We start from the raw sequence: 27,170 nt of genomic DNA on the forward strand, positions 1-27,170 counted from the left end.
GTATGTATCTGTTTATATTTAAAAAAGAACTTCACTTTGAAATTTTGCCATAACCTGGTAAATGAGTGTACTCAATGCAACTTTCGATTTTGTGATTTAATAGCAAGGAGTTTAAAATCACTTTATTTTAAAAAAAGACATTTAAAATATAACATTTACTAAAGTTAGCCTCATGCAAAATCTATAGGTGAGCCAATTTTGGCAAACAACTATTTTGCTGTTACAATACTGAAATCACTTCTTCACTAGTAATGGATACCTGACGTCTCCTGGTAACCTTCAAAAGAAAAAATAACTGTAGGCAGGTTTACAGATTAACCGCAATGGCAGAGAGTCAACTTCTAATTATTCATCTTTGGCAATGGTCAGGCTTGTCTTGCAGTGCTGAAAGTAAACATTGTGAGCCATAATTTTTTATATATCTATACTCGTAGAAGGATGGTTCCCATGAATAAGTATCATAATTGAGGCAGAAAGGATGAAGTCAGAAAGCCCAAAAGTGAAGTATCAAGGACAAATACAAGTTCAAGTCTAGGTATAAACGGTTTACAAACCTATGTATACATTTTAATAATAGGTGTTCCCAGTAAAAAAGTTAGTGAAGTAAAATATTACTTAACTATTTCTGGAAAGGGGGTGAGCATTTAACTGCGCTGGGAAATATGTTTCTAATGCTGCATTTAGCTACAAAAGTGGTACATTTAGAAGAGTAGGAACACCGTATCTAAAGTATATAAATGCACATAGAAACATTCATTTATGTAAAGCATTGGTATTTTTTAATACAATTATGCACAGCTAGTATAAAAATATATTTACTAACTGGATTTTTTAACAACCCTTTATTCTTATACAATTTTCATTTAAGTTTGATATTTTTTAGGTTTTCTGTAACCTGGGTTACCCTATCTAATTCCCCTCTAACTCCCAACACACTAAACTACCCAATATACAATAACATTATATATCTATCTACCTATATATAAATATCTATCTATGTATATAGATAGATACATAGATAGATGGAAGGCTAATTTTATATCAGCAAGCACACGTATCGCATTGTCATAAAAACACAATCTTTTAAGAACAAACCGATTTGGTGCTTGTCTTTGCATGAACATTTAGATGGAAGAATATCTTTTTCCAGATTTTTTTTTTATTATTACATCTTCTTCGGTGACAGTTTCAGTTTGGATAAAACACTAGGTGGCGCCTAGATAATAGACATGAGCCGTTGAACCAGGAAGATTTATACAAGGTTTCGTTACACATTGAATTATGCTTTATACAGGGCCAGCTCCTTACTCAGGATATCACTGCTTCTCCATATCAGGGCACTCAATCTCTATGTGCGGGAGTGGCGTTTAGACACGCCCATCCGCACTATTCACCGCCCACCCCGTAGAAATGTAAGGCGTTTTAGGTTAACCCAGCACCTCACAAGACACTCCCTCCCCCAAGGCTCCAAGGGAGGGCTCCAGGAAGCTCCCAGGTACGGCCTGCTCAGCCCTTCTTGGAGCCAGTCAAATCCAAGACTCTCCCTCTGAATAAACCTCTCCAGAAGAAACATGATAACATAACATTCCCTCTAAGCGCAGTCTGTATCGCAGTAGACTCCAGACATATACATGTTCAAATATACCTTTAACCGGGCAGCCAACTAAGATGCTAGAGACACAATGTGGATAAGCGTGGATAAATGCGCTCATCTAAATAAAGCTGCTCGATTAGGTTTTAACACAGAGACGCGCTTAGTCAGCAGTAGGCGGGCCGGTGACGTGCAAAGCTGAGGGCGCGGCTAGTGCCGTCACAGGTCTGTAACCAGGAGGGAGCGCATATCATGTGGCCCGGTCTGCGAGTGCTCCGCCGCCCGCTCAGCTCTCTGGCAGCTCGGGGGCTTGTGTACGAGAAGCACGGGGAGCCCCTGCAGGTGCTGCGGTGAGATTTGGGTTTCGCGGGTATCTTGGGAAGTTACCAAGGGACGTCTTAAGGCAGCACGGCATCTTGGGAGGAAGGGCAGGGGAAGTGCGAGACGCTGTGCATCACGGGAGGAAGGGCAGGGAAACATATTCGCTAACAATAAGGGAACCAAAGGCACAAAACCCTATTAGTCTCCAAGGCGTGCTGGGAAGGTGGGGTTTGAACCGCCTGGGAGGGGTAGAAGTCAGAAATGCTAACGGGCGGAAGTGATATGAACCTCGTCGTTTGCAAAGCAAGATGAGGGGAGTGAGAGGAAGTCAGCAAGAATGAGTCTCAATTGAAATCAGTTTCATCATATGACCCTTTTAGACCTTTATAGTGTAGCAGTGCAATGAGTCTTTGCCACATGGGGTTAAAAGGTAGACAGTTACAATGCTGTTTTTTCATAATTTAAAATTCTTGCGTCTAAGACTCATTTTCAGCACAACCTATGAGTATGGCTCACTTCCAAAATCAACAATAATTTCAAAGTACTTTTGCATTTAAAAAATAATAAATATATATTTATATATCTGTTCCCGCCCCTACTGTTTGCGCCAATGTTATATGCCACTGATTGATGGGCAATAAGTGGCAGGAAACTGCTCCTATGCATTTCAGTAGGAGTGCTTTCTGTACAGTGGTCTCATTTGACTTCAGTCTGCAGCATTTGCTGATTCGGCACTGGAGCTGACTGGCAGTAAGTATGGGCGATGTGTCTGGCTGAACACATTACCTGCATGGAAAATGGCTCGGGAAGTCGCAAATACATATGGGGGTGGGGATTCTGCAGAACCCCCCCCCCCATGCATCTGCAACTTGACCTGTTAGCTCTCATATGCGTTAAGTGTATATGATGCCTGGAATGTGTCTTTAATTGAATTTGGTGGAGTAGCAATTAAGTAGGATCACTTACAGTAGCATTTGAATGTCTCTAATGCTGGAATATGATGGGGACCTTTTTTGTTTGGTTTCCTTCTCGTTTTTGAGTCACTGAAACGAAACAAAGTAAATCCCTGTCTTTTTTTTCTTTCTGGCTTTTTGTGACTCGAAACCATTTTGAACAACATGCAGCATCTATTGCATAATTTAAGAGACTGTATGAGGAATAAAACCAAAGATCTTTAGTGTCTGCGGAACTATATATTTTTAATATCAAAGATTACGAGCTATCTAGCAAACGTATAGCTAAAATATCTTTAAAGCCCTTCTGCTGCTAAAAGGAGCTCCAAATCAAAACATGCATCCTATATTCCTATAGCATTTGATAACATATATAATTCCAAATGTGTCCATATATGTTTTTCAGTACACTATGCCATCGGTTGGTTTGCAGTTATCAAGTATACAAACGCTAATTCCACAGGTTAAGGTCTACAGAAAGCCCCCCTGCTTACAATATCAGGAAGACAAAAAGCTAGTGGTACCATTGAACCCCAAAAGACCAAACTGTTTTTCTTTTCTTTTTGTACCTTCCATGAGACCGTGACTGAGGCTGTTTGAACATTTTTGCGGCGCTTGTGTTTAGCTGTAATTTTCTTATCTTTCGTTGCCAGTATTTTAACTCTTTTCCATGCCAGGATTGGAAGAAACTAATTTGAATGTGCTAATTTTAGGACTTGCTCATAAAATATATATATATATTTTTATTATTATTGGACTTCTTTTTCTACGTTTTGTTGGAACTGGGTGACTCCCCTGATGGTGACATCACTGGAGAGTTATTTTATTGGTTACCAAAAGATTTTGAATTTTATTTATTTTACTAATCGCTTTGTGATTAGTAAGCTGGGCTTCGTTGTCTTGCATGGTTGCAGTACCTGTATTAAACCTGCTGGGAGAGCTCAGTGTTTCAGGAGGATCTGAGAGGCAAAATCTCTCGCATTTGCTCAGTTTGGGGAAAAGTTAAATGGCTACGCTTACATGTGGAGATACTAAAAGAGTAAATGTTTACGTGGTCTTGAGAGAACCCCTCGTAGGCGTAGGCAAAATCTATGTTGTGTGGTAGCAACTTTTCCAGTGGGCCATACAGATCAGTCTGTTGCTATTTCCAAATATTACATTTTATAGTGCAGTACACTAGTAAACCTATGTAATGGTCTTTACACATTACAAAGCAATGCATTTGCGCAGGGCTCTCCTTGCCTTTTGCTTTTGTAAATACAATTTGTTATAAAGACCACGATTTTGTTATGTCCTGTTTACCCATTGTAACGTACCACTGTATAAATCAATAAGTAATACCGTATTTGCTCGATTATAAGACGACCCTGATTATAAGACGACCCCCCAAAATCTGAATATTAACTTAGGAAAAAAAGAAAAAGCCTGAATATAAGACGACCCTAAAGGAAAAAAGTTTTACCAGTAAATGTTAATTCATGTAAACTATTTTTTTAAATGAAAGCTATGATTGAGAAAAATATTTTTTTTTGTTTTTATTTCCTTGTATTTTCCAACCTGTCCCCCAGTTACGCACATCTGCCCCCAGGCTTGCCACACCAATATGGCACTGTGGCCCATGATATGCCTTTTAACCCTCTATATGCCACTGTGCCCCATGGTATGCCTTTTAACCCCCTATGTGCCACTGCCTCCAGAAATGCCGTATACCCCTATATCCCATTCTGGCATTTAGGGGGTTAAAATGCACATTATGGGGCAGAGTGGCATATAGGGAGGTATAAGGCATTTCAGGAGGCAGAGTGGCATTAAGGGAGTTAAAAGGCATTGTATAGAGCACTCTGCCTCCAGAAATGCCTTATACCCCTATATGCCACTCTGGCATTTAGGGGGTTAAAAGGCATATTATGGGGCAGAGTGGCATATAGGGAGGTATAAGGCATTTCAGGAGGCAGAGTGCTCTATTAAATGCCCTCTTAACGCCACTCTGCCTCCTGAAATGCCTTATACCTCCCTATATGCCACTCTGCCCCATAATATGCCTTTTAACCCCCTAAGTGGCATATAGGGGTATAAGGCATTCCAGAAATGCCCTATGCCCCCATTTAACACACACACACACCGGTGCTTCCAATTTCCTGCCGTATTGGCGGGGCAGCGGGTTGACGTCTCCTTCCGCTGCAGCCGGAAGGAGGTGGAGTTGGCAGCGGGGGTTTGTCTGCGTCCGTCGCGGATACCTTGCCCGGCTGTCAGAGATCAGAGTTCCCCGCACCGGTGCGGGGAACTCTGATCTCTGACAGTCGGGGAAGGTATCCGCGATGGACGCAGACAACCCCCGCTGCTAGCCACACCTCCTCCCGGCTGCAGCGGATGTTGTCTACGCGAATCGCATAGACGTCAACCCGCTGCCCCGGCAATACAGCAGGAAGCACCGGTAAGTGTGTGTGTGGGGGGGGAGACAGGAGGATCCAGGTCCCCTGCAGCGGTGCGGGGGATCTGGATCTTAGTCTCATAATCAGACCTCTATTTGAGGTCTGATTAGAAGACGACCCCGATTAGAAGACGAGGGGTATTTTTCAGAGCATTTGCTCTGAAAAAAACCTCGTCTTATAATCGAGCAAATACGGTACTTAGAAACACTCATTAATCGTTTACTTTGGAAGGAGCAATCTTAACTTCCTAGGATTAGCATCTTCCCGTGTCGTTTGCCAGATTTTATTACAGGTCTCGCCTTTCCTTTGAGTAAAAGGTAAAATAGGCCCTTACTGTCAAACTAAATGTCTCACCATTAAAGGGCTCTGATTTGGGTGACATGAAATCACAGGCTTCATTACTTTTTAGGAATCCCCACAAAGAGGACTGATAAGACGTAGGACATAAGACGTGTCCAATATAACCTTCGCTTTTCCTTCTAATTAATATCAATATATATATGTGTGTGTAAATGTTAAGTCTTTTCCTATTTGCAGATTGCAGAATGTGGCGGTTGCATCCCCTTCTGATTATGATGTTTGTGTTAAAATGTTGGCATCCCCCATAAATCCTTCCGATATTAACATGGTCCAAGGTAAGCTCTTCTTTTGACAGCGGAAGCACTGTGAATAATTGAAAATTTGGGCTAGATAGAGCCTCTTGCCTCTAATTGACATTGCTCTAGCATCTTATCCTTACTGAAGGATGGCTTTAAAATTAGGTTACGTGCTGTGGACATTCACATGGAAGGCATTAAAGTTTTGACATTTCCATGATTGGACAAGAATGTATATCTAGTTAAAACTAATGGCTTTATGTTTGTTTTTTAAACAAATCACTAGCTGTTTCCCATTATGATTTTTCCTGTATTGAACAAAAAAGCACTTTTGATTGAAATTTTATAATGAAAACATTTTCTCATTGAGTTGTACCAGAACAAGAAACAGACAGATGTAATTTTACTTCTATCTTTTTAGGCACCTATGCACTTTTACCTGAGTTGCCTGCTGTCGGGGGCAATGAAGGAGTAGGAGTTGTTACGGAGATTGGGAATCATGTAACTTCAGTTCGGCCTGGAGATTGGGTTATCCCGGTGGATGCTGGACTTGGTGAGTGATGATAGCGCTAACACCCAAATGCTTTGTTGCCTGAAAAAGTGTGACAACCTTTTACTCTGTAAGTACTCAAATATCAATTATTTAAACCTCCAAAGAAAAATACAATAACCTTAGGGGAACACCTCCCATGTGGCATCAGTGGCAGGGAAGTACACCCCTTGAAATCAATGGGACCACATGAAAATTTAAAGGGACCACTCAGGTTTCATATGCATTCAAGTAGGGATGCACCGATATATTGGTGGCCGAAATATATATGCCGAAAAGGGTATTATCAGCAAAATCCCGGGGGGGGGGTGGCCGAAAATAATCGTCCGCAGGGGCTGGCCTGCTTACCTGCGCACACTGCGCAGTGTGCGAGCATCATCTTGGCCAGGAAAAGCAGGAACCCAGTGGATTCACGTGAATGCACTCCACGTGACTCTGCTCCGTTCCTTCTTCCCCTGGGGGCACGGCCAGATAATTTGTTCGAGAGGAAGCAGCAGGGCCCTTCAGTAGCCTGCGAATGGGAGATCTGCAGTTCAGGTAAGGGGGTGGGGGAGGTTGTATGAGCAAGTATGTGTGATTAAGGGAATGAATGAGTATCTGTAAATGAATGAGTATATGAGTGGGGGGGTGTGGCATAGTGGGCCTGTAATCACATTCTTATCATGCCCAGGTTATAGCATGTACTGGTTGCCTGTGATTGCTGTTATATATATTCTAAAATTGTTGTCGTATTTTTTTTTGTCCCATTTTGGTGTGTTACTTTTAATAAAAGTAAAAGTACAAAGGTTTTAATTAATTTGTTTGGGTTTTTTTTAACCCCTTAATGTCCATTGCCGGGTCAGGCACGTCATGCAAAACGGTCACTTAACGACCTATGACGTGCCTGACACGTCATGAGACTTAAACAAGCTTAGAAAGCGATCAACGAAAAAAAAAAGTTTGCTAGATGGTCTCCAGACCCTCTAGAGAACTCTGGCTCCACTTGCAGGTTGAATACAGGTACTGCATTCAACCATACAAGTCAATGGAGCCCAGCTTTCTAATCACTATGTGATTAGTAAAATATAAAAAAAAAAGGGGGGGGGGAAGCTTAAAAAAAACATGGTAACATTTAAAAATTATTATGCATCAGAGGAACTATCCAGTTCCAGCAAAATGTAAAAAAAAAAAGTCCAAAAAGAATAAAATAAAAAAAGTTTATTATTATGAGCAAATGCTAAAATTAGCGCTGTATCTTCCCAAAAATCCTGACATGGAAGAATTTAAATAAAAGCATTTCAAATACCCAAGGGGTGTCTAATTTTAAAAAATTAATGGTTTGATGGGGTAAATTGGAGTGGCCGGGCTCAAAGATAGGGCATAGGCACAGACTGACCGAAATGGGGGGGGGGAAAGCGCACTTCCAAAATGTGGCATTTTAACCCCAAACACCAGACAAACCCATACATGTGGGGTATGACTGCACTCGGGAGATGTTCCTGAACACACATTGGGGTGTTGTTTGATAGTGATGTATACCTGGAGCTATAAATTTATACCTAAAGTACAATTTGTGTGAAAAAAATACCCAAAAAAATACTACCACAAAGTGTGGCAAAGGCTGGTGGTAGAATCTGATGCATGGAAAGGGTTAAATACTACCATTTTAAGTACCTTGGGGTGTCTAGTTTTCAAAAATATATGGTTTGATGGGGTAAATTGTAGTGGCCGGGCTCAAAGATAGGGCATAGGCACAGACTGACCAAAATAGGGGGGAAAAAAGCGCACTTCCCAAATGTGGCCTTTTTAACCCCAAACAGCAGTCACACCCATGCATGGGTGGTATCACTGTACTCGAGAGATGTTGTTGAACACATATTAGGGTGTTGTTTGATAGTGACGTATAGCTGGAGCTATAAGTTTATACCCAAAGTACAACTTGTGTAAAAAAAATAAAAATAAAAACAATACTACCACAAAGTGTGGCAAAGGCTGGTGGTAGAATCTCATGCATGGAAAGGGTTAAAATACTAGCATTTGAAATACCTTGGGGTGTCTAGTTTTCAAAAATATATGGTATGGGGTAAATTGAATTAGCTGGCTTCAAAGATGGTCCTATTAGGACATGGGGGCAGAATGACCAGATGTAAAAGTTCCTAGTTAAAAAAATTTGTACTTCCTAAATGTGACGTTTTACCTCCGAAACAACCCGACAAACCCATGCATGGGGGGTATGACTGTACTCGGGAGATGTTGCTGAACACATATTGGGGTGTTGTTTGAAAGTGATGTATACCAGGAGCTGTAAATCCATACCTGAAGAGCAATTTTAGCGATAAAAAACACAAAATAAATTACTACCACAAAGTTTGACAAAGACTGGTGGTAGAATTAGTGCATGGAAAGAGTTAAAATTCTAGTATTTGAAATACCTTGGGGTGTCTAGTTTTCAAAAATATATGGTTTTGTTGGGCACACTGAAAGATGTACCAAATAGGGCATGGGCAGTGGATCCCCAAATGCCAAAGTTCAACGTTGAAAAATGCGCATGCCCCAAATGTGGCCCTTTTGCCCCCAAACAACCAGGCAAAATCATTCATGTGAGGTATCGCTGTACTCAGGAGATGTTGCTGAACACATATTGGGGTGTTTTATGATAGTGACATATACCAGAACCTGTTTATTTATACCTGAAGTAAAATGTGTGTGAAAAAACAAATGCAAAAGAAATTACTACCATAAAGTTTGACAAAGGCTGATGGTAGAATTAGTGCTTGGAAAGGGTTAAAATACTAGCATTTGGAATACCCTGGGCTGTCTAGTTTTCAAAAATATATGATTTGATGGGGTAAATTGCGTTGGCCGGCTTCAACGATACCCGAAATGGCACATGGGGGGAAGAATTACCAGATTTGGAAAAAATGGTTTTGAAATAGCAAAACACTACTTGTACTTAATGCTCCATAACGTGCAGAAAAAAGCAAAAAAAACATAAAAACATTGGGTATTTCTAAACTCAGGACAGTAGAATATATTTAGTAGGTTTTTTCATTAGCTTTTTTGGATGAGTAAAAGATTTTTGGGGTAAAACTCAGAAAATGTGTTTTTTTTGGGGGGGGGGGGTTTGATTTTTCATATTTTATTTTTTTTATGGGAAATTAGATAATATGATCAAAACAATGGTATCTGAAGAAAGCCCTTCTTGTCCTGAAAAAAACAACATATAATTTGTGTGGGTTCACTAAATGAGTGAGGAGAAAATTACATCTAAACACGAACACCGCAAAAGTGTTGAAACAGCCTCGGTCCCAATGGTACAAAAGGTAAAACACAGCCTGGTCCTTAAGGAGGGGGGTCATTTTCGCTTTCGGTTTGGTTTTGGTCAAGTGAATCCAGAATTTTCGGTTTCGGTCCAGAGTTTTCATTTCGGTGCATACGCTGGCTGGAGTATCCCTTTAATCCTCTATTTAATCGTCATGCAAGCAGGTTTTATTTTGTAAGCTTAATGCTGGGTAGAACAAGCAGAACAGCTACTTATGGTATGATGTTTAAAACTACTTCTTCTGTAGTTTGATCATTTCAGGCTATCTCGACATGCTACATTGCTTTTCATGACTTCCAGATAAAAAAAAACTCCCGTATAAACACAATTTATGTACAGACATTAAATACAATTTTCTATAAGACGTTAGAGCCCTTCTACTATTCAGTTAGCTTGTATGGGTATGAGCTGTAATTTTGCATTTTTGATCTTATGAATTGGACTCTGTGTCTGCTGTATTGGTTACATTACCCTGGGGCCCTTCTTCAAGTCCTAAATAAACCAATCTCTAGACCAGGCACTTCCATTTAGTCAACTTTAAGTCTTCAGTTTCGGCAACTAGAAGGGCACACAGTCAGCGTTAGAGGGCCACAATAATCCTACGTGTATGAAACATGACTGATGGGACTGATTCTCCTCCATAGATGGGGACAATCTATGGAGGAGAAACAAAGAGACTCGGTAGATCATATTTCTAATAATAACCTTTAACAAAACATCTGCCAACAAGGAACACCTGCAAATATGCATGTTCACATTTTAGCGTGATTCACAAGTTAAAAATGTTTGCCTCAGCCAACATCTGTTTGTCAGGCTATACCACAGCAGCATATTCTTCAGACCTTGGCTCACCTTCATCCAAGTATAAGCACAGAAATATGTATATACAATATAAGGGATGGGGGGACAATTTGCACAGGGTGCACAAGTTCACAATTGCATATTTATTGTAGGCCTTACTAAGGAACAGATCGCCAATTTTTGTTTCCTCATTATCAACATCTTAAAAAAAAAAATAAATAAATAAATTGGGTTAGGGTTTACCTAACCAGTGTTGCTTTTTTTATTATTATTATTGCATTTCAGGTACATGGCGTACAGAGGGATTGTTCAATGAGGAATCCCTAGTCAGGGTTCCTAGTGACATCCCTGTGGTGGGAGCAGCAACCGTGAGCGTCAATCCGTGCACTGCATACAGATTACTGTCTGACTATGAGACGCTTCGGCCAGGTAAGAGAAAGAAACGAATGTGGGAAAAGCTGTTTTGTGTGATATATTTCTACTGCATTTTTTCTATTCTGTCGCTGTAACGCAAACTTTTTTTAATATTTTCTGCAGGTGACTCTATTATACAGAATGCTGGTAACAGTAGTGTGGGTCAGGCTGTTATACAGATTGCAGCCTCTCTGGGGATCACTACCATTAATGTTGTGCGAGACAGGTGTGTGTGAAAAAAGGCTTTTGAACATAGAACTAGCATCGCAGATCATGTAATGTGGTAATTATTTTAAGAAAGAGCCGTGTACTTAACACAGGATTTTAAAAGAATACAGCTACCAGAGGAAACATTCAGTTAATATATCTGCATGGGAGCACAGAGGTAGTAGAATGGGGCATTAATATATGTATGCACACAGGACAGACCTCAGGAGTTTGGTGCAGAGGCTCCATGACTTAGGAGCGGATTATGTGATCACAGAGGACATGCTCCGCAAACCAGAGATGAAAGATCTATTCAAGGTAAAAAAAAAATACATACTCTCCTCAATGCTTTGTCCTTTGACCCTCACTCAAGGCTAGATTTTGCGGGCTAAGCTGATTCTTGGGGTGCCATTGTATATGAGTCAGATCCAGTCCTTAGCCTTTTTCCGGACCCACTTTACAGTCTTTTTTTTTTTTTTTTTTTTACAGCAATGCCCACGTCCAAGGTTGGCATTAAATTGCGTCGGAGGAAAGAGTACTACTGAGATGCTGCGTCATCTAGAGTAAGTATTACCTTAAGATAACAGAAAATTAACTTAAACTCCGTCACCTTGAAAAGGTAAGGAAGCTTAACTCTACCTCCCCATTTAGTAGTGGAGTTTGACGTGGATGGGTATTAGAGGCATTAATGAAGACCTGCTTGCTGTCTCTCCCTCCTTTATTCTGTGATGCACTCCAAATATGCAGGTTTGCAGTAGAAATCCTAACAATGATAGATCCATAGAAACATACATTGCCATATTATTGTTAAAGTGAAATTGTCAGGGCTAACCCTAGTATTTCTATGATATTTTAGCTACGGTGGCACTATGGTGACTTACGGTGGGATGGCTAAGCAGCCTGTAACTATTCCTGTGGTGAGTGTTACCTAAATTATCATTGATCTCTAAATGTTTGTCATACTTTCAATCACTTTTTTACAGACCCAGTGACCTGTTGCTGGTGTGTGCAATGGAATAATTTTGTACATGAAGTAGAGAAATCTGGCAATTATTTGAATCTAGCTTCCCTGGTGCATTAAATGAGTGGCTAAAGCTGCCTCATAAGTATTACTAGACTTAAAGTACAACAGTTTGCATTATTATTGGCTGTCCCCCAACACACACATACAAAAGCACCTTTAATGTGCCAGAGGAGATTCTAAGCCAGCAGGTACAAATTTATGATGTTGGCAAGCATGAAGGTGCTTGTTTAAGACTTGCTAGTGTATACTTACGTATTTGTTGACAGCACCATCACATGAAGATGTCAATCAGCTTCTCAGCATCTGGTAGGATTATTGGTTGCTAATGAAGATATCAGAAGTCCATTCAACTAAAGCGATGAATTACGATAGCCTAGTTGTTTTAAATTTAAATGTCCTGCTTGTATATGGGCTAATACAAGCTAAGCTAGCCGAGATAACTAGTGCAGTGATGTAACCACTGTCTTCTTAATGGAGCTGTCCCACATAGAGTGCCTCTTAAAATACCCCCAGATAAGTTCTGCCTCATGTAAAGAGACGTATAATGCTCCCTGTCTTTTAAAAACTGTGTTTAAAAGTTTATTGAAATACTACATAGAAACCATCTTCCAATGCCATCCCCTGTGTGTTACATCACTGCAGCCTGACTGCCTACAGCCACTCACTCACTCATGCCATTTCACTCTTGCTGCTTCATGTCAAGCAAAGCTTTACGGGCTTACGTTTACACAGTAGTGGCCAGTGACTTAGTTGTTTTGTGTGATAAGTTATTAGAAGAGCTAAAAGGCAATGCTCTTTTCGTGATATCAGAGATGGGCAGGCTTAGCAATGAAGACTTTTTTGATTTCTTTTAAACATACAATAGAAAATACAATGACGTGCCTTCCACGTCATGGCACTAAATAAGCTTAGAAAGTGATCTAAAAGTCACTTCCTTCGCTTAAACTGCCTTGCTGTAATACCTCAATGTCATATAATATGGCGGACACCTGGTTTAAAATAGCTCGGGAAGTGATCATCAGAGTGCTTCTTTGGTTTATTCAATGTCTCTCACAGCAGTTACTACTTCTCAGTCCCTCCCTGCAGTCACACTGACGATTGGCCCAGTCCCTTCCTGCAGTCACATGGATGATTGCCCCCCCCCCTTTCCTTGGGTTGTTTAGCTTGAAAGATGGATATGGGGGCATGATTACCAAATTTGGGGGGGAAAAGGTTTTGAAATAGCAAAACTCTTTTTGAACTTATTGCCCTATAACTTGTAAAAACAAAAAACATAAAAACATTGGGTATTTCTAAACTCGGGACAAATAGTAGAATCTATTTGCCAGGTGCTTTCATTAGCTCTTGTGGATAAGTAAAAGATTTTTCAAATAAAAGTGATTCTGGCTTTTGATTGTATTCGTTATCTTTCATTTTTCCTATTTTCCAGAGTGCATTAATATTTAAAAATGTGAAGTTGTGTGGATTCTGGGTAACCCAGTGGAAGAGGGATCGAGCACAAAGTGAGTGGTTGTTTTTTTTCTCATTCCTCCTTTGTTTTTCTCATTCCTCTCTTGTTCAGCACATAACTTGTTTTCATTTACCTCTTGTAGATAGAGAAGAAGTGACCAAGATGATCCGTGATCTTTGTGACTTGATTCGCCGGGGCAAGCTAGTTCCACCCCCATGCACAGAGTGGCCACTGCAGGAGTTTTCTAAGGCCATGCAGGATGCACAGACCCCGTTCCTATCTCGCAAACAGATCCTTATAATGTGAACTTTGCTTCTTTTTTTTGTAGGATTTATTTGTCATTACTTTATGCCTAACATGCCATCTATCAAACTAATAGCACCTATGTGTTTTCCAAGGATAGATAAGTGTGTGTGTATATGGTTGGTTAACAAGTGGAGACCAAAAAAACAACTCAGAATGACGTGTACATATAAAATTTATATGTAACACGACCTCTAAGCGTATATACATACACGTATATATAAATACACAGACATTCATGTATATCTTGTTTGAATATTATTGTGCGTGTATGCAGATATATTTATAGATGTATATTTTTATGTCTGCAGAAACAGAATCTGTGAATTCTATATGATAAAGAATGACGTCAAATGCAGTTTTGTTATGTGTTGTGCTTTGCAAATGTATGTGATGTCGCCAACATCTAAAACAGACCAAGGTTGATAAGTCAAATGAATTTTGGTTAAAACGAAAACTACAAGCCGTTTCATTTTCTCTTTCTTGAAGATCAAAGAATGAATAGATGGTCATGTTTGTTTTTTCATTTGCGTTCTTACAGTGTCTAAAGAAAAATGATTGTGACCAAATTGATACAAATTTAAGGATGGATTAAGGTTAAAATGTTAACTACATTGATGTTGCGTATTGATGTGTGAAGCTCATTCTAGTTTTTGAGCATTAAATTGCACAGCACGAAAGAGATATACTGCTATGTGTTGTGCTGATAACTACTAATCTGGCTAAGCAAACACAGCTAAACGGGGTCTATTTACTTCAATGGGAGCACTTTCCTGCTGCCGATCAGCTGCTTCCGTTAATAAGCAGGTACCCAATTTGCAAAATACCCATACAGTCAGCTACTTAGAAATGTACACTGCCTGCTAAAGGGCATAACCCACTAACCAAACACTTCTATGAACTACTAAATCTAGAACTTTAACTGATTCATGAAGACCTCAAACGTGACCAATACATTTTCCAGTATCTAACAAAAGCAACAGTTAAAAAAAACTTTTTCCTGTCATCCAGTGGCAGTACAAGTGGGTAGTAATCTTACTCAGGACAAGTAGAACCTAAAAGTGAATAAACAGTTAAAATATCCGAAGCCCCTCCTCCTTACCCATAAAAACCGGCACCTCTCCAAAGATGGCAGTTTTTTTCTTGTCCCTTTCAGGGACGGACGGTAGAATCTTCAGTTCCGGACGATGCTGGTGAGGCGCACGGGTTGCTGCCTGGGGGTTCCTCTTCCTCCGATTGCTCCCCGGGTGGTGAGCAGAGAGAGGCTTTTCCTTCCGTAGCGGTTCGCGTTACGGAAGATGACTGTTATGCATCCTTTTGTATTTGTGATGCGGGAGCATGCGCATTACGGTGGAACGCACGCCCGGGTGTCGTTGCGTTCCACTGAAGATCCGATCGCGCTACTGAGCATGCGCGAATCGGATCTTCCGGAGGGCGGCATTTTTGAATGCTATAAAAGGTGCTTTTTCCTGTCTGACTGCAGGAGCATTGCCAGTACAGGATTACCGTGTCACCAGCCCCCCCACACGGTTCAGAGGAGTTTAGGGTAAGATTTTATTTATCTTGGCTCTATACTTTCTCTGCCCTCATATAAAAAAAAAAAAAAGATTTTTTTTTAACCTCTGTTTTCTTTTATCAGATGTCTAGTCCGGTTCCTATAGAAATTCCGGAGAAAGATAAAAGGCCACCGGCTCCCAGAAAAGCTACTTCTAAATCCAAGCATGTGGCTTGTTCAGCGTGTGCTACTCCTCTCCCGGATGGTTGTCGTAAGAAAATGTGTAATTCATGCTCGGCGGAACAACTTGCTACTGAAAAGCAAAAAGATTTGCATTCCTTCCTGGGTTGGTTCCAGGAGAATTTGGCCCAGACCTTTGAAGCTTTTCAACTTTCTGCTGCTCATTCCCAGGAGAAAAGGAAGGAAAGTTCGCATAAACGCAAGAGGTCCAGATCATCATCTAGATCAGACCTTTCCTCCGGTGAAATCTCTCACTCATCTCTTTCTACTTCAAGTAATAGTTCAGAAGATGAGGTTTTTTTCCCTCCTCAGGAGCTTCGTAAGCTTTTTAAGGAGGTTTCGCGTCTGTTACTAGAGGAGGATTCAGAGAAGGTTAAAGGTTTTCCGGTTCTTCCGAAATTAACAGAACTTATGGAAAGAGAATGGAAGCACCCAGGTAAAAGAGCCTTTATTTCAAAACAGTTCAGACAACTGTTTAAACTTCAAGGGGAAGACACATGGGATGATCCCCCTAAAGTGGACTTCCAAATTGCACAACTTTCCAAAAAGACGACCATTCCAATTGGAGGGGTGTCAGGTCTTAAAGACCCCATGGATAGAAGGGCAGAAACTTCGTGCAGGCGCATATTTCAAGCTGCAGGTTCGCAGTGTAAGGCAACGGTGGCCAGCGCAGCGGTGGCTAGAGCCCAGAATATTTGGATTCACGCCTTGGGAGAATGTCTCTCCGATGACTCAGATTCTGAGATTTCCAGACTCCTTAACAGGTTAAAGCTCTCCAATAGTTTTTTGTTGGATTCATTTCATGGCCAGAACTATGGGATTGTCCTCAGTGGCACCAAGAGCCCTGTGGTTACGATCCTGGACAGCGGATTCGGCATCCAAGGCCTCTTTATGTGATTTACCTTTTGAGAGGAAAAAGCTGTTTGGAGCTCCGCTAGAAGACCTGATCAGACAGATGTCGGATACCAAACGAGCTCTCCCTCAAGATAGAAGGATCAAGTGGAATCGTAAATACCCTTATCGGAATGCCAGACCTTTCCAGTCTTCCCGCTCTCAGAATTTTCGTCGTCCCTACGGAGATAGGAAATTCCAAGAACGTCCTGGTAAGCAAGAAAAGAGGAAGTTCTGACAAAGTAGGAGGAAGATTGCTATGGTTCAGAGACGCCTGGGAGCAGACCACTCAAAATATTTGGATTCGGAAGATCATTGCGGAGGGATACAAAATCAAGTTTTTTCGACCTCCTTTGAGCCGCTTTCTCATCTCCTCATATCCTGCGGAAAGCAAAAATGTAGCCCTGTTTTCAGCATGCCTCACGCTGCTACAGAAAGGAGTCATAGAGAAGGTCCCAGTTCGTCACAGATTCCAGGGTGTCTACTCTCGTCTCTTTCTGGTTCCAAAGCCGGACGGTTCATTCCGTCCGGTTTTGGATCTAAAGAGGGTCAACAGTTGTGTACGCTATCAACATTTCCGTATGGAGAACCTCCAATCTGTCACTCATATTCTGCAAAGAGGAGATTTTATGGTTACACTGGATTTAAAAGACGCCTATCTTCATGTGCCTATGGCCGACGCGTCCAGAAAGTTCCTCAGGTTCTCGGTTCGAGTAAACAAGAGAATTTATCACTTTCAATTCACAGCCCTCCCATTCGGTCTTTCGTCGGCTCCAAGAGTTTTTACCAAGATCCTGTGCCCATTGACGGCAAGCCTAAGACTCCGGGGTGTCGCTATCATACCATACTTGGACGACTGGCTCATCAAGGCCAACTCTACAAACAAACTTCTGGCAGACTTGGACACCACGGTTCATTTTCTAGAACAACATGGCTGGATCATCAACAAGGAGAAATCCAATCTCCTTCCCTCCACCAGGATCCAGTTCCTGGGGTTGATGGTGGACTCAGTTTCCCAGTGCATCTTCCTCCCGCAATCAAAGATCAGGAAGATAAGACAGGAAATTTCCTTTCTTCAAAGGAATCCTACCTGCTCTGTCAGAAGGGCTATGAGTGTCCTGGGTGTTCTTACAGCGTCCATCCCTGCGGTCCGTTGGGCAAAGTCTCAGCTGCGTCCCTTACAGTGGCAGATCCTTTCCAAATGGTCAAGAAGGGAAGAAGACTTAGACGCAATCTTCACAATATCACGCCAAGTCCTATCTCAGCTGAACTGGTGGACGAAATCAACCCATCTTTCCGGGGGTCTCTCGTTCCAACCCCGACATTGGATAACTCTAACCACGGATGCCTCCAGAATCGGCTGGGGGGCGCATTTAGGTTGCCTCTTCAGGCAGGGAATTTGGTCTCCGGAAGATTCTCATCAGTCTTCAAATTACAGGGAATTAAAGGCAGTCCTTCTGGCCCTCATGGCTTTCAGGCCCCATGTAGAGGGTCGTTTGGTAAGAATCCAGTCGGACAACGCTACGACAGTGGCTTACATAAACAAGCAAGGAGGAACTGTAATAAAATATATTCGGGCCAATACAAACTTCAAATAATTGGAACACATATAAATGTATGTGCGTCAAAAATAGGCAGAGTCACTTAGATGCAAACAAAGGTGAAACATTTAATACGAACAAAAATAGACGAAGAATATAAGTAGATAAAGTAGATAACAAAAATAATACGAAACAAGTCTTACAAAAACTTGGAGAGGAATTTAGTTCATGACATCTGTCCTATGCATTCCTGAGGATGGAGGGAGGGAGGGAGTGTTGGGACGTGAAGAGTCCGTGGATGGCAAGTACATCTTCTCTCGACCTCTCTTCCCATGCCTCCCCATGTCTTACAAAAGCCTAGCTTATATGTGCCTTGGATAGTGATGTCAGTCTATTGGTCTTCACCTAATTGGGTAAACATGCTCACTAAGATCTTTACACGTCGAAATCCTATTTTAGGTAGTCACTGTACGTATATTGTAATGCCCTTTTAGAGTTACAACTATACCATGCATTAGCAAGTTACTATCCTATCTATAGAACGCCTGTTCAGCAAATCCTTCATTCCATATCTTAAGGTCAAGGAAACCTTGAAGCCTATCATTGAAACATATTAATATATCTTAATAATCATTTATTTATGAACAATGATTACATATCTTTGACTATTGCCTATACCAATAATTATATATGGTCCATTTCATATTACTAGGGTTAAAAGAGATGTTAAATGTGTTAGAATCTTTTACAATTCCCCCTGATGATAGGATAATATCCTTATCATATCTTTTCAAATATACACATTTACTCACCATTCGTATCACATTCGTATCACATTTATACTACAATCACATCATACTTTAACTGGGACCATATGATAATCATTAGCATGAGACACCCTTTTCTCTACATTTGTTATGGAATGAGAGGATTGTGCTCTTTTTATCATTTCCCTTAATATTCCATCTCCCTTATCTACTTCATACTCAACTTGTTTATATATCTTACCTATTCTACACATAAGAAAACTTTGATAAACAATACATAATAAAACAAGTATAGCTATAATAACAATTGGATTTAACAATATATTACCAGCTGCGGATTTTACCGAAGATTGTGACCACATATTTACTGATTTTTTAAAATTTGACCACCAATTAACTCCAGACATATCTTTCCATTGATGTTGAATTTGTTCTAATTCACCTTGTTTATGTTGGAAAACAATTTCTGCATCTTTCAATTGTTGCTTTAACATGGCCAATAATCCCTTATCTTTCTTTATTTCCTCTGTCCATGTTTTCCAAGGAAAATGGTCTATCTGTGTCAGATTAAATTGCTGAGGTAGTGTTCTTAAACGCTCTGTACCTATAGTGGAGACATTAAACTTTTTCCCATCTATCTCCAACTTTTTCAAATCACCTTCTATGCAATATAATCCTCTGTGAAGAGTATCATTATGCATACAATTTGAAAAGAATGCTCTGACCAATGACTCCTCCTTCATTACTTGAAAACAAACTTTCCCTATCTTTACTTGAGTCATTAATTCATGCATAGATGTAACACTTTCAATCCTGGCTTCACATAATGAATGATTGTGAAAACAAGAATGATAGACAACCTTTTCTTGTCCTGGAAGACATATTACTTTGGAAACAAAATGAAGACAAGCTGAAACATCTAATTGTTCCAGATTTTCCCCATCAAATACAAAATCTGTATACCTTAAATTATAATGAATCAATTGTGTGTCACTGACTGGAATTCCTAAAACTGTTACTGGTACCACTACTTGTTCAACTCCTGCCACTGGGATTAAAGATGTCCCTATACAAAAATCCTGATCACAACCCATCCATTTATTAATCCACAAATCAATATGACCCAGACCAAAACTATATTTGTCAGGTAAGCTTTTCAACAAACCCAAAGGTATAATACCACTCTGTAAAGCCTGTGCAATCATCTTTAGATTAGTGGAATATTCTATCTGTATTTCCAGGCATGCCCTTGACACTTGATTCTCCTCTTGACTCTCTATTAAGTCTAAAGTGGCATCCTGTAAGTGAGATACAGACGACCCAATCACAGTAGCAGAACTTAGAACCATTTTTTCCAATAACTGATTTAACCCTTTTTGTACTTTTGCTCCCTGACTTCCAACATAACTCACGGATCCCAAATCGGATTTAAGAGTATTTATATCCATAGTATTAAGTAAGCTTCCTACCGAACCAACACCCCCCAAGATTCCCTCAATAATACCTCGTCTACTTCTTGCCATTCTCAATGGATTTTGTCCAAACCATTGAGCAAGACCTTTTTCCATGTTAGTAAGGTGTGACAAACATTGAGGAAACCAAGTGGATATTTTCCAATCAGTCATGTTAAAAGTCCAAACTAGGGTTACAAACGATCCATTCCTCAACAATGGCTTAGATTGAAAGTAATTAACCTGAAAAGGATTGGATGGTTTGAGTCTAGTACCAGTACACAAATTGTCTTCAGGGGACCAAACACTGACATTTGCTCTGTCACAGTGTTTGTAATCTCCTTTCAGTAATACACAACATTCATATATCCCAGAGTCTTTACGAGTTGGACTATCTAATCTAAGCATAAAATGTATACCATTCCAATGTACATCCCCCATTTGACCCTTATGAAGTATACGAGTTGGATTATTTGTAAAACTTCCTAAAGATGTTTTCCCTTTTGACCAAACGAGTGATGCTTCCTGGGGTAATAGTAACCTTGTCCCACATTGTAGTTCTATAGGTTTCAATTCCTCTTGGCTTTTCACACTATGGGGATTAACTCTAACTTCAGGTGCTATAGAATTAGTTACCGTAAACACAAAAGATACTTTGACCATAGCTATTTCTCTTTCCACCTGAAAGTTCCAAACCCTAGTCCAATCATCATCCCCTGCTGATATAGAAAGCAGTGAAGGATCCAAGATTTTACCATAAGACTGAGTTTTATACCAAATCTCTGTCTTTGATCTTCCCATTTTCCCTGATGTTAACATCTCATTGGTAACATCACCTGTCCATTGTGCATGTTCTTCTCCCTTAATTGTTATAAACCACCACATGGACTCAGTAGGATGACATTCCCAAACACCTGTCTGATTATTATGGGTATAATTCCCCTGTGACTGTGTGAATTTGGCTTTTGGTCCTACTGTTGCATGAACCGTGATCTCTGAGGTATGCTCAAAAAATATAGTCAAACAAGGTTGATCTCTGGAGCCATAACCGAATCTAATTTGTCCAACAATGTCTCTTGATGTATCAATGTCTGATGTCAGGAGTCGATCCACTCGAACTTCTCTTATCTTATGCAATAACAATATCTTCTGTGGTAAATCCTTTGTCTGATCATCAATTTCAATTGGCTTTTGGTACTGTTCAAACAACACAGCTATCAAAAAACTATGCTATCTTGATGTCACGATTCTTGTATTGCTGTTTCTCTGGAGGTTCTCCTTTCATTAGTTAACTGCTTTGTTTCTCCATTTTCTTGCAGAACTGTGTTCCTGCAAGAACAGAATTTAGTTAGAAACATATAATTTACACTGGTCAACATGTACCCACAGCTTCTGCTGCCTACGGGTATTTTTCACATTTTTTCTGTTTTTGAACAAGGATCTTGATCCATTGTGTCGATTATTTCAAACGGTCCTTCTCAATTGCTTTCCCAAGGTCCCGCCTTCCTAAAAGTCTTAATCATTACTGATGCTCCTCTCACAAATTTAGAAGAGTGAGGCGGTACCATACGCTGCATTCTAGATGCTGCATGGGGAAGAATTGTTTTTAAATTCTCCTGAAGTACCTGTAACCACTTAGTTCTTGCAATGGCATCTTTCTGTGGAGTAGACAAAAATGGTTCATAAGGAAAGATCAATGGCATTTTCCTTCCTGTCATTAATTCAAAAGGTGTATACTGGGTAGTTGAGGAGCTCGTTCCCCTAATACTCGTCAATACTAGAGGTACTGCATCAACCCAACTATTTCCTTTATCAAGTAACATTTTTGCAATTCTAGACTTAATCGTTCTGTTCATTCTTTCTACAATACCTGCGGACTGAGGATGGTATGGAACATGGAATTGTTGACGTACCCCCAGGATTGCGCAAACAGCCTGCATGACTTTGCCAGTAAAATGGCTCCTTCTGTCAGAAGCAATCATCCTTGGGATTCCCCAAGTACAACATGATTCCTTAATGCTTTTGCCGTAGACAAAGCATCATCATTCCTGACAGGCTACAATTCTACCCACTTATAAAATACATTTACCACAACCAATGCATACCTGAGACCTTGGTTACCTGAAGTAGGAGACCTATGTAGTCAATCTGCAGTATAGACCACGAACCATCTGCAGGTGCAATTCTTAGAAGTGGAGACTTTTGTCCTTTAGGCCTGGGGTTTACTTGAGCACAAATGAGACATGACTGAACAACATTTTGTACAGAGTCCACCTTTTTGTCCCAATAAAACTTATCTTTGAAGTTTTCCAGCAACTTTTGCTGACCCACATGACCTAATCTTTACATCTTATAGCGGGTGAATTCCGTCTGCAAGTGTTTAGGCACAACTGGAAGTAAATTACCTTACATCTCATAACACACCACTCCGTTCTCACAAACAAAGGGAGGTGTTATTTTATTCTTACATTCTATAATGAACGCATCTTTCATCTTTATCGATGAATGAAGGTAAATTTGCTTCCTTACTCTTTACTGGTAGTACTTCCAACCATTCTAGTTCCATCACTATCTCTTCTGTCAAAGCTGCTTCCTTTACTAGAGAATCTGCTTTCTCATTTCTCAAAGCTAAATCACTAGTCCCTCTGCTATGGCCTGGTACCTTGACAATAGCATATCGGTTAGGATTTTTAGAAGCAAGCTCAAAAATAGTCTGCAATGTATCAACATGATTTAAGATTTTGTTAGATGAATCCACAAAACCTTGTTTTTTCCACACAGGTAAGTAGTCTGTTAGTGATCATACGACATATGAACTATCGCTATAGATTACCAAAGGATCATTGCTTTCTTTCTCGTTAATTTCCAATACTGTTTTAACAGCTTCAACTTCTGCTCTCTGGGCAGAAAAATGTCCTGGTAGTCTATGCTGAATAGCTCGACCTTTCAAGCAAAATCTAGAACAATCTACAAATACAGGTTCATCAGTTTCCTCTACTTCTTTTCTAAAAAGAGATGGATAATCCCCCTGAAATATCTCAACACATGTGATTTGGATTTATCAAAACTCCCAAGTACTGAACCTCTTGTTTCAGTAATTGGACCTTCCTTGGATTTAATTTCAATCCTGACTCATACAACAGATCAAACAATTCTGCTAACAAGATGAGGTGTTCCTCTCTACTCTCTGTTGCCAACAAGATATCATCAACATACTGTAGAATACAATCTTGCCTTGAGAATTTTGATAATACTTTTGCCAATGCCTGATGAAACAGACTAGGTGACATGTGTGCCCCTTGTGGTAATCTGCAAAATACATATTGCTCATTCAGAAAAGTAAAAGTAAATTTGTATTAACAACTCCTCTCTATCTGAATACTGAAAAAACCATTACTGATATCCAGTACCGAGAAAAACTTCGCTTTAGCATTCAATCAAGACATGAAGTCAGGGGTATCTGCTACAATTGGTGCCACATTTGGGGTTCATTTATTAAACATACGCAGATCTAGAAGCATTCTATAAGAATTATCTGGTTTCTTAACTGCCCATAACGGATAGTTTGTCACCGAATTTGATTTGCGTATGACGCCTTGTTGAAGTAGTTCTTCAATAATTTTGGACAAAGGCTCAATTGAATCTGGAGGCAATCGGTACTGTTTCTGAGCTATGGGATCTGTTCCTTCCACTTTGACAACAACATCTTTCATCGTCCCTACCTCATTCTTAGATTGAGCCCATAACGAGGGATGTTTCTGCACAATTTCTACAAGAGTCAAGTCATTACAATCCATTTGTGGCCATACATGATTTGGGGATACCTCCTCAATTAAATTGATGACGGCCACTACACTGTAGTCACTTGGATCAATTACTACAGGCCCTTTAAGGTTATTACTTCTCCAAATCACTTGATTCCCTAAGTCAATGACCCAGCCTCGTTCTCTCATTACATCAGCCCCTAAGATATTTTCTGAGCTAGGACAATGCCAGATATCAATTTCAGTACACAAATAGCCAGGAATCTCAAACAAAACACCAGTAACCAAAGTTGCTGAAGTATTACATTTTCCACTAAAACCTACAATTGTGCAAACAGGTGAGTTAGATGTTATAGGCAAAGCTTGATTAGTCACACTTAATTAAGCTTCTGTATCAACCTTTGGTTAGTAGTATCAATTTATTCAGAATTAGTAGGATTAGTTTGTGGCTTGTGACAGTCATTCTGAGTTAATTCTAGCCGTTTGTCTGTCCATATCTCTCTCCAAGTTCTCTAATTGCTGAGCTAAAACAAAACAGTCGGGACAGCTGTTAAAGTCGTCAGTACTGTCATCAGGGTTAGATTCTGGTACAACTTTGTTAATCGTGCAAATACTTTGTCTAGGTTGTAAATCCTCCACAATCAATTCATTAAACGTTTTAAACATGCTTAGGACATTTTGCAGTTTCTTCTTAAGTTTATCAATACATGACAATTTCTTATCCAATTTCATATTCTCTAGCTCACATTGTTTGTACATACTAGCCCATAACTGTGCATTAGTAGGACAATTATCAAATTGAAAAGTTATTTTACTTTTGTTAGCATATATTTTTATAAAATCCATGACTTACCCTTCTTAATGAACTCTCCTTGAATGGCTGTTGTATCACGCTGTATGGCTTTCTTGCGTCTGCCGTCAATAGCGTCTCTTAGCACGTGTTCCAATAAAATCTGGAAGTCTGTATCCTCAAAGGTTCTTTTCTTAATTATCTCCCGACAGTTTGCAAAAAGTGTACAGATATATCTGCCCTTCCCCCTGAGCAAGCTGGAGGGCAAAGGCCAGGAAAAAATACGCAGGGCTGGCACGCCAGATATGTAATAAAATATATTCGGGCCAATACAAACTTCAAATAATTGGAACACATATAAATGTATGTGCGTCAAAAATAGGCAGAGTCACTTAGATGCAAACAAAGGTGAAACATTTAATACGAACAAAAATAGACGAAGAATATAAAAAGTAGATAACAAAAATAATACGAAACAAGTCTTACAAAAACTTGGAGAGGAATTTAGTTCATGACATCTGTCCTATGCATTCCTGAGGATGGAGGGAGGGAGTGTTGGGACGTGAAGAGTCCATGGATGGCAAGTACATCTTCTCTCGACCTCTCTTCCCATGCCTCCCCATGTCTTACAAAAGCCTAGCTTATATGTGCCTTGGATAGTGATGTCAGTCTATTGGTCTTCACCTAATTGGGTAAACATGCTCACTAAGATCTTTACACGTCGAAATCCTATTTTAGGTAGTCACTGTACGTATATTGTAATGCCCTTTTAGAGTTACAACTATACCATGCATTAGCAAGTTACTATCCTATCTATAGAACGCCTGTTCAGCAAATCCTTCATTCCATATCTTAAGGTCAAGGAAACCTTGAAGCCTATCATTGAAACATATTAATATATCTTAATAATCATTTATTTATGAACAATGATTACATATCTTTGACTATTGCCTATACCAATAATTATATATGGTCCATTTCATATTACTAGGGTTAAAAGAGATGTTAAATGTGTTAGAATCTTTTACAGGAACGCGAACACGAAAGCTTCAGATTCTGTGCTCTGTTTTAATGAAGTGGTCCCAACAACATCTGCAGGACATCTCGGCAACCCACATCAGAGGCTGCTACAATCTTATTGCGGACGACCTCAGCCGAGCAAAGTGGTCTCAGGCGGAGTGGTCCCTGACCGCGCAGACCTTCTCCATCTTGGTGGCAAGATTCGGCCTCCCGGAGATAGACTTGATGGCTACCAGAAAAAACAGGAAAGTGCCGGTTTTTGCGTCCCTCAACAGGCTGGATTCTCCTCAGGTTCTGGACGGCCTTTCAATTCAATGGAATTTCCGTTTGGCCTACATATTTCCTCCGGTAGCCTTGATCCCGAGAATTCTCCAAAAGATTTGCTCAAACAGGGCCAGGGTCTTGGCCATCATACCTTACTGGCCAAGTCGAAGTTGGTTTGCCCTTCTCAGACAACTTACCTTGGCATCCTGGGAACTTCCGACGTCAGAGCCTTTGTTGGACAACAGGGAGCTTCGTCCAGACCTCCTTCGGATGTTTCGGTTGACGGCCTGGCTTTTGCAAGGATGATTCTGCGGAACCAAGGTGTTGACGGTGACCTTTCTGATCTTCTGTTGAATTCTGTGAGACGCTCTACATCCAGGATATATTTTCGTATTTGGAAAAAATTTCTTCTGTGGTGCTCTGCTCGAGGTTTGACTGTCTTCCCTCAGAATATCAGCTCTATTCTGCAGTTCTTGCAAGATGGTTTGGATTCAGGTCTCAGTGTTTCTACCTTAAAGGGTCGGGTCTCGGCACTTAATCATTTTTTTCTTTCAGACTTGGCCTCTCCCCTTCTAGTAAGACGTTTCTTTAAAGCCGCGACCATTCGGCGTCCCCCGTCAAGGTCTCCTTTTCCTACCTGGGACCTTACTCTCGTCCTGCAGGCTCTTTGTTCGGCTCCTTTCGAACCATTGGAGGAAGTTTCATTGAAGATCCTTTCCCTCAAGACGATTTTTTTGGTGGCGATTACTTCAGCCAAGAGAGTGGGGGAACTTCAAACCCTCTCGTCTTCGACGGATTTCACTGTTTTCCATCAGGACAAGGTCGTGTTGCATTTGAAACCCTCGTTTCTTCCAAAGGTCATCTCCAGGGCGAGTATCAATCAACCATTGGTTCTTCCCTCGTTTTTTCCGTCTCCTTCCTCCCCGGAAGAATGTAAATGGCACTCCTTGGATGTTAAAAGGGCTTTGGACATATATCTCCAGCGTACTTCATCCTTCCGCACC

General features: G+C 40.4%; 1 protein-coding gene across 1 annotated transcript; it reads left to right on the forward strand.

Annotated features, from left to right (window-relative positions):
• Positions 1–325: 325 nt before the first annotated feature.
• Positions 326–13,946, forward strand: LOC149286294 (enoyl-[acyl-carrier-protein] reductase, mitochondrial-like). The gene is made up of 11 exons (XM_089494300.1): positions 326–369; positions 1,882–1,941; positions 5,835–5,932; positions 6,315–6,446; positions 10,831–10,974; positions 11,083–11,185; positions 11,382–11,484; positions 11,656–11,729; positions 12,023–12,083; positions 13,620–13,692; positions 13,789–13,946. Exons 1-11 carry the CDS (start codon positions 362–364, stop codon positions 13,944–13,946), a joined length of 1,014 nt encoding a protein of 337 aa, XP_089350426.1. The 5' UTR covers positions 326–361.
• Positions 13,947–27,170: the final 13,224 nt, after the last annotated feature.

This window comes from Sceloporus occidentalis, unplaced genomic scaffold (assembly GCF_023333645.1).
Source record: "Sceloporus occidentalis isolate IW3139 unplaced genomic scaffold, rSceOcc1.0.p SCAF_71, whole genome shotgun sequence".
NCBI classification, from domain to species: domain Eukaryota; kingdom Metazoa; phylum Chordata; class Lepidosauria; order Squamata; family Phrynosomatidae; genus Sceloporus; species Sceloporus occidentalis.

Bases quoted from the DNA above. Each gene is read 5' to 3' on its own strand.
- LOC149286294 (XM_089494300.1), top strand. The intron at 6,447-10,830 runs GTGAGTGATGAT...ATTGCATTTCAG, and splicing joins CCCGGTGGATGCTGGACTTG to GTACATGGCGTACAGAGGGA. The intron at 12,084-13,619 runs GTGAGTGTTACC...CCTATTTTCCAG, and splicing joins AGCCTGTAACTATTCCTGTG to AGTGCATTAATATTTAAAAA.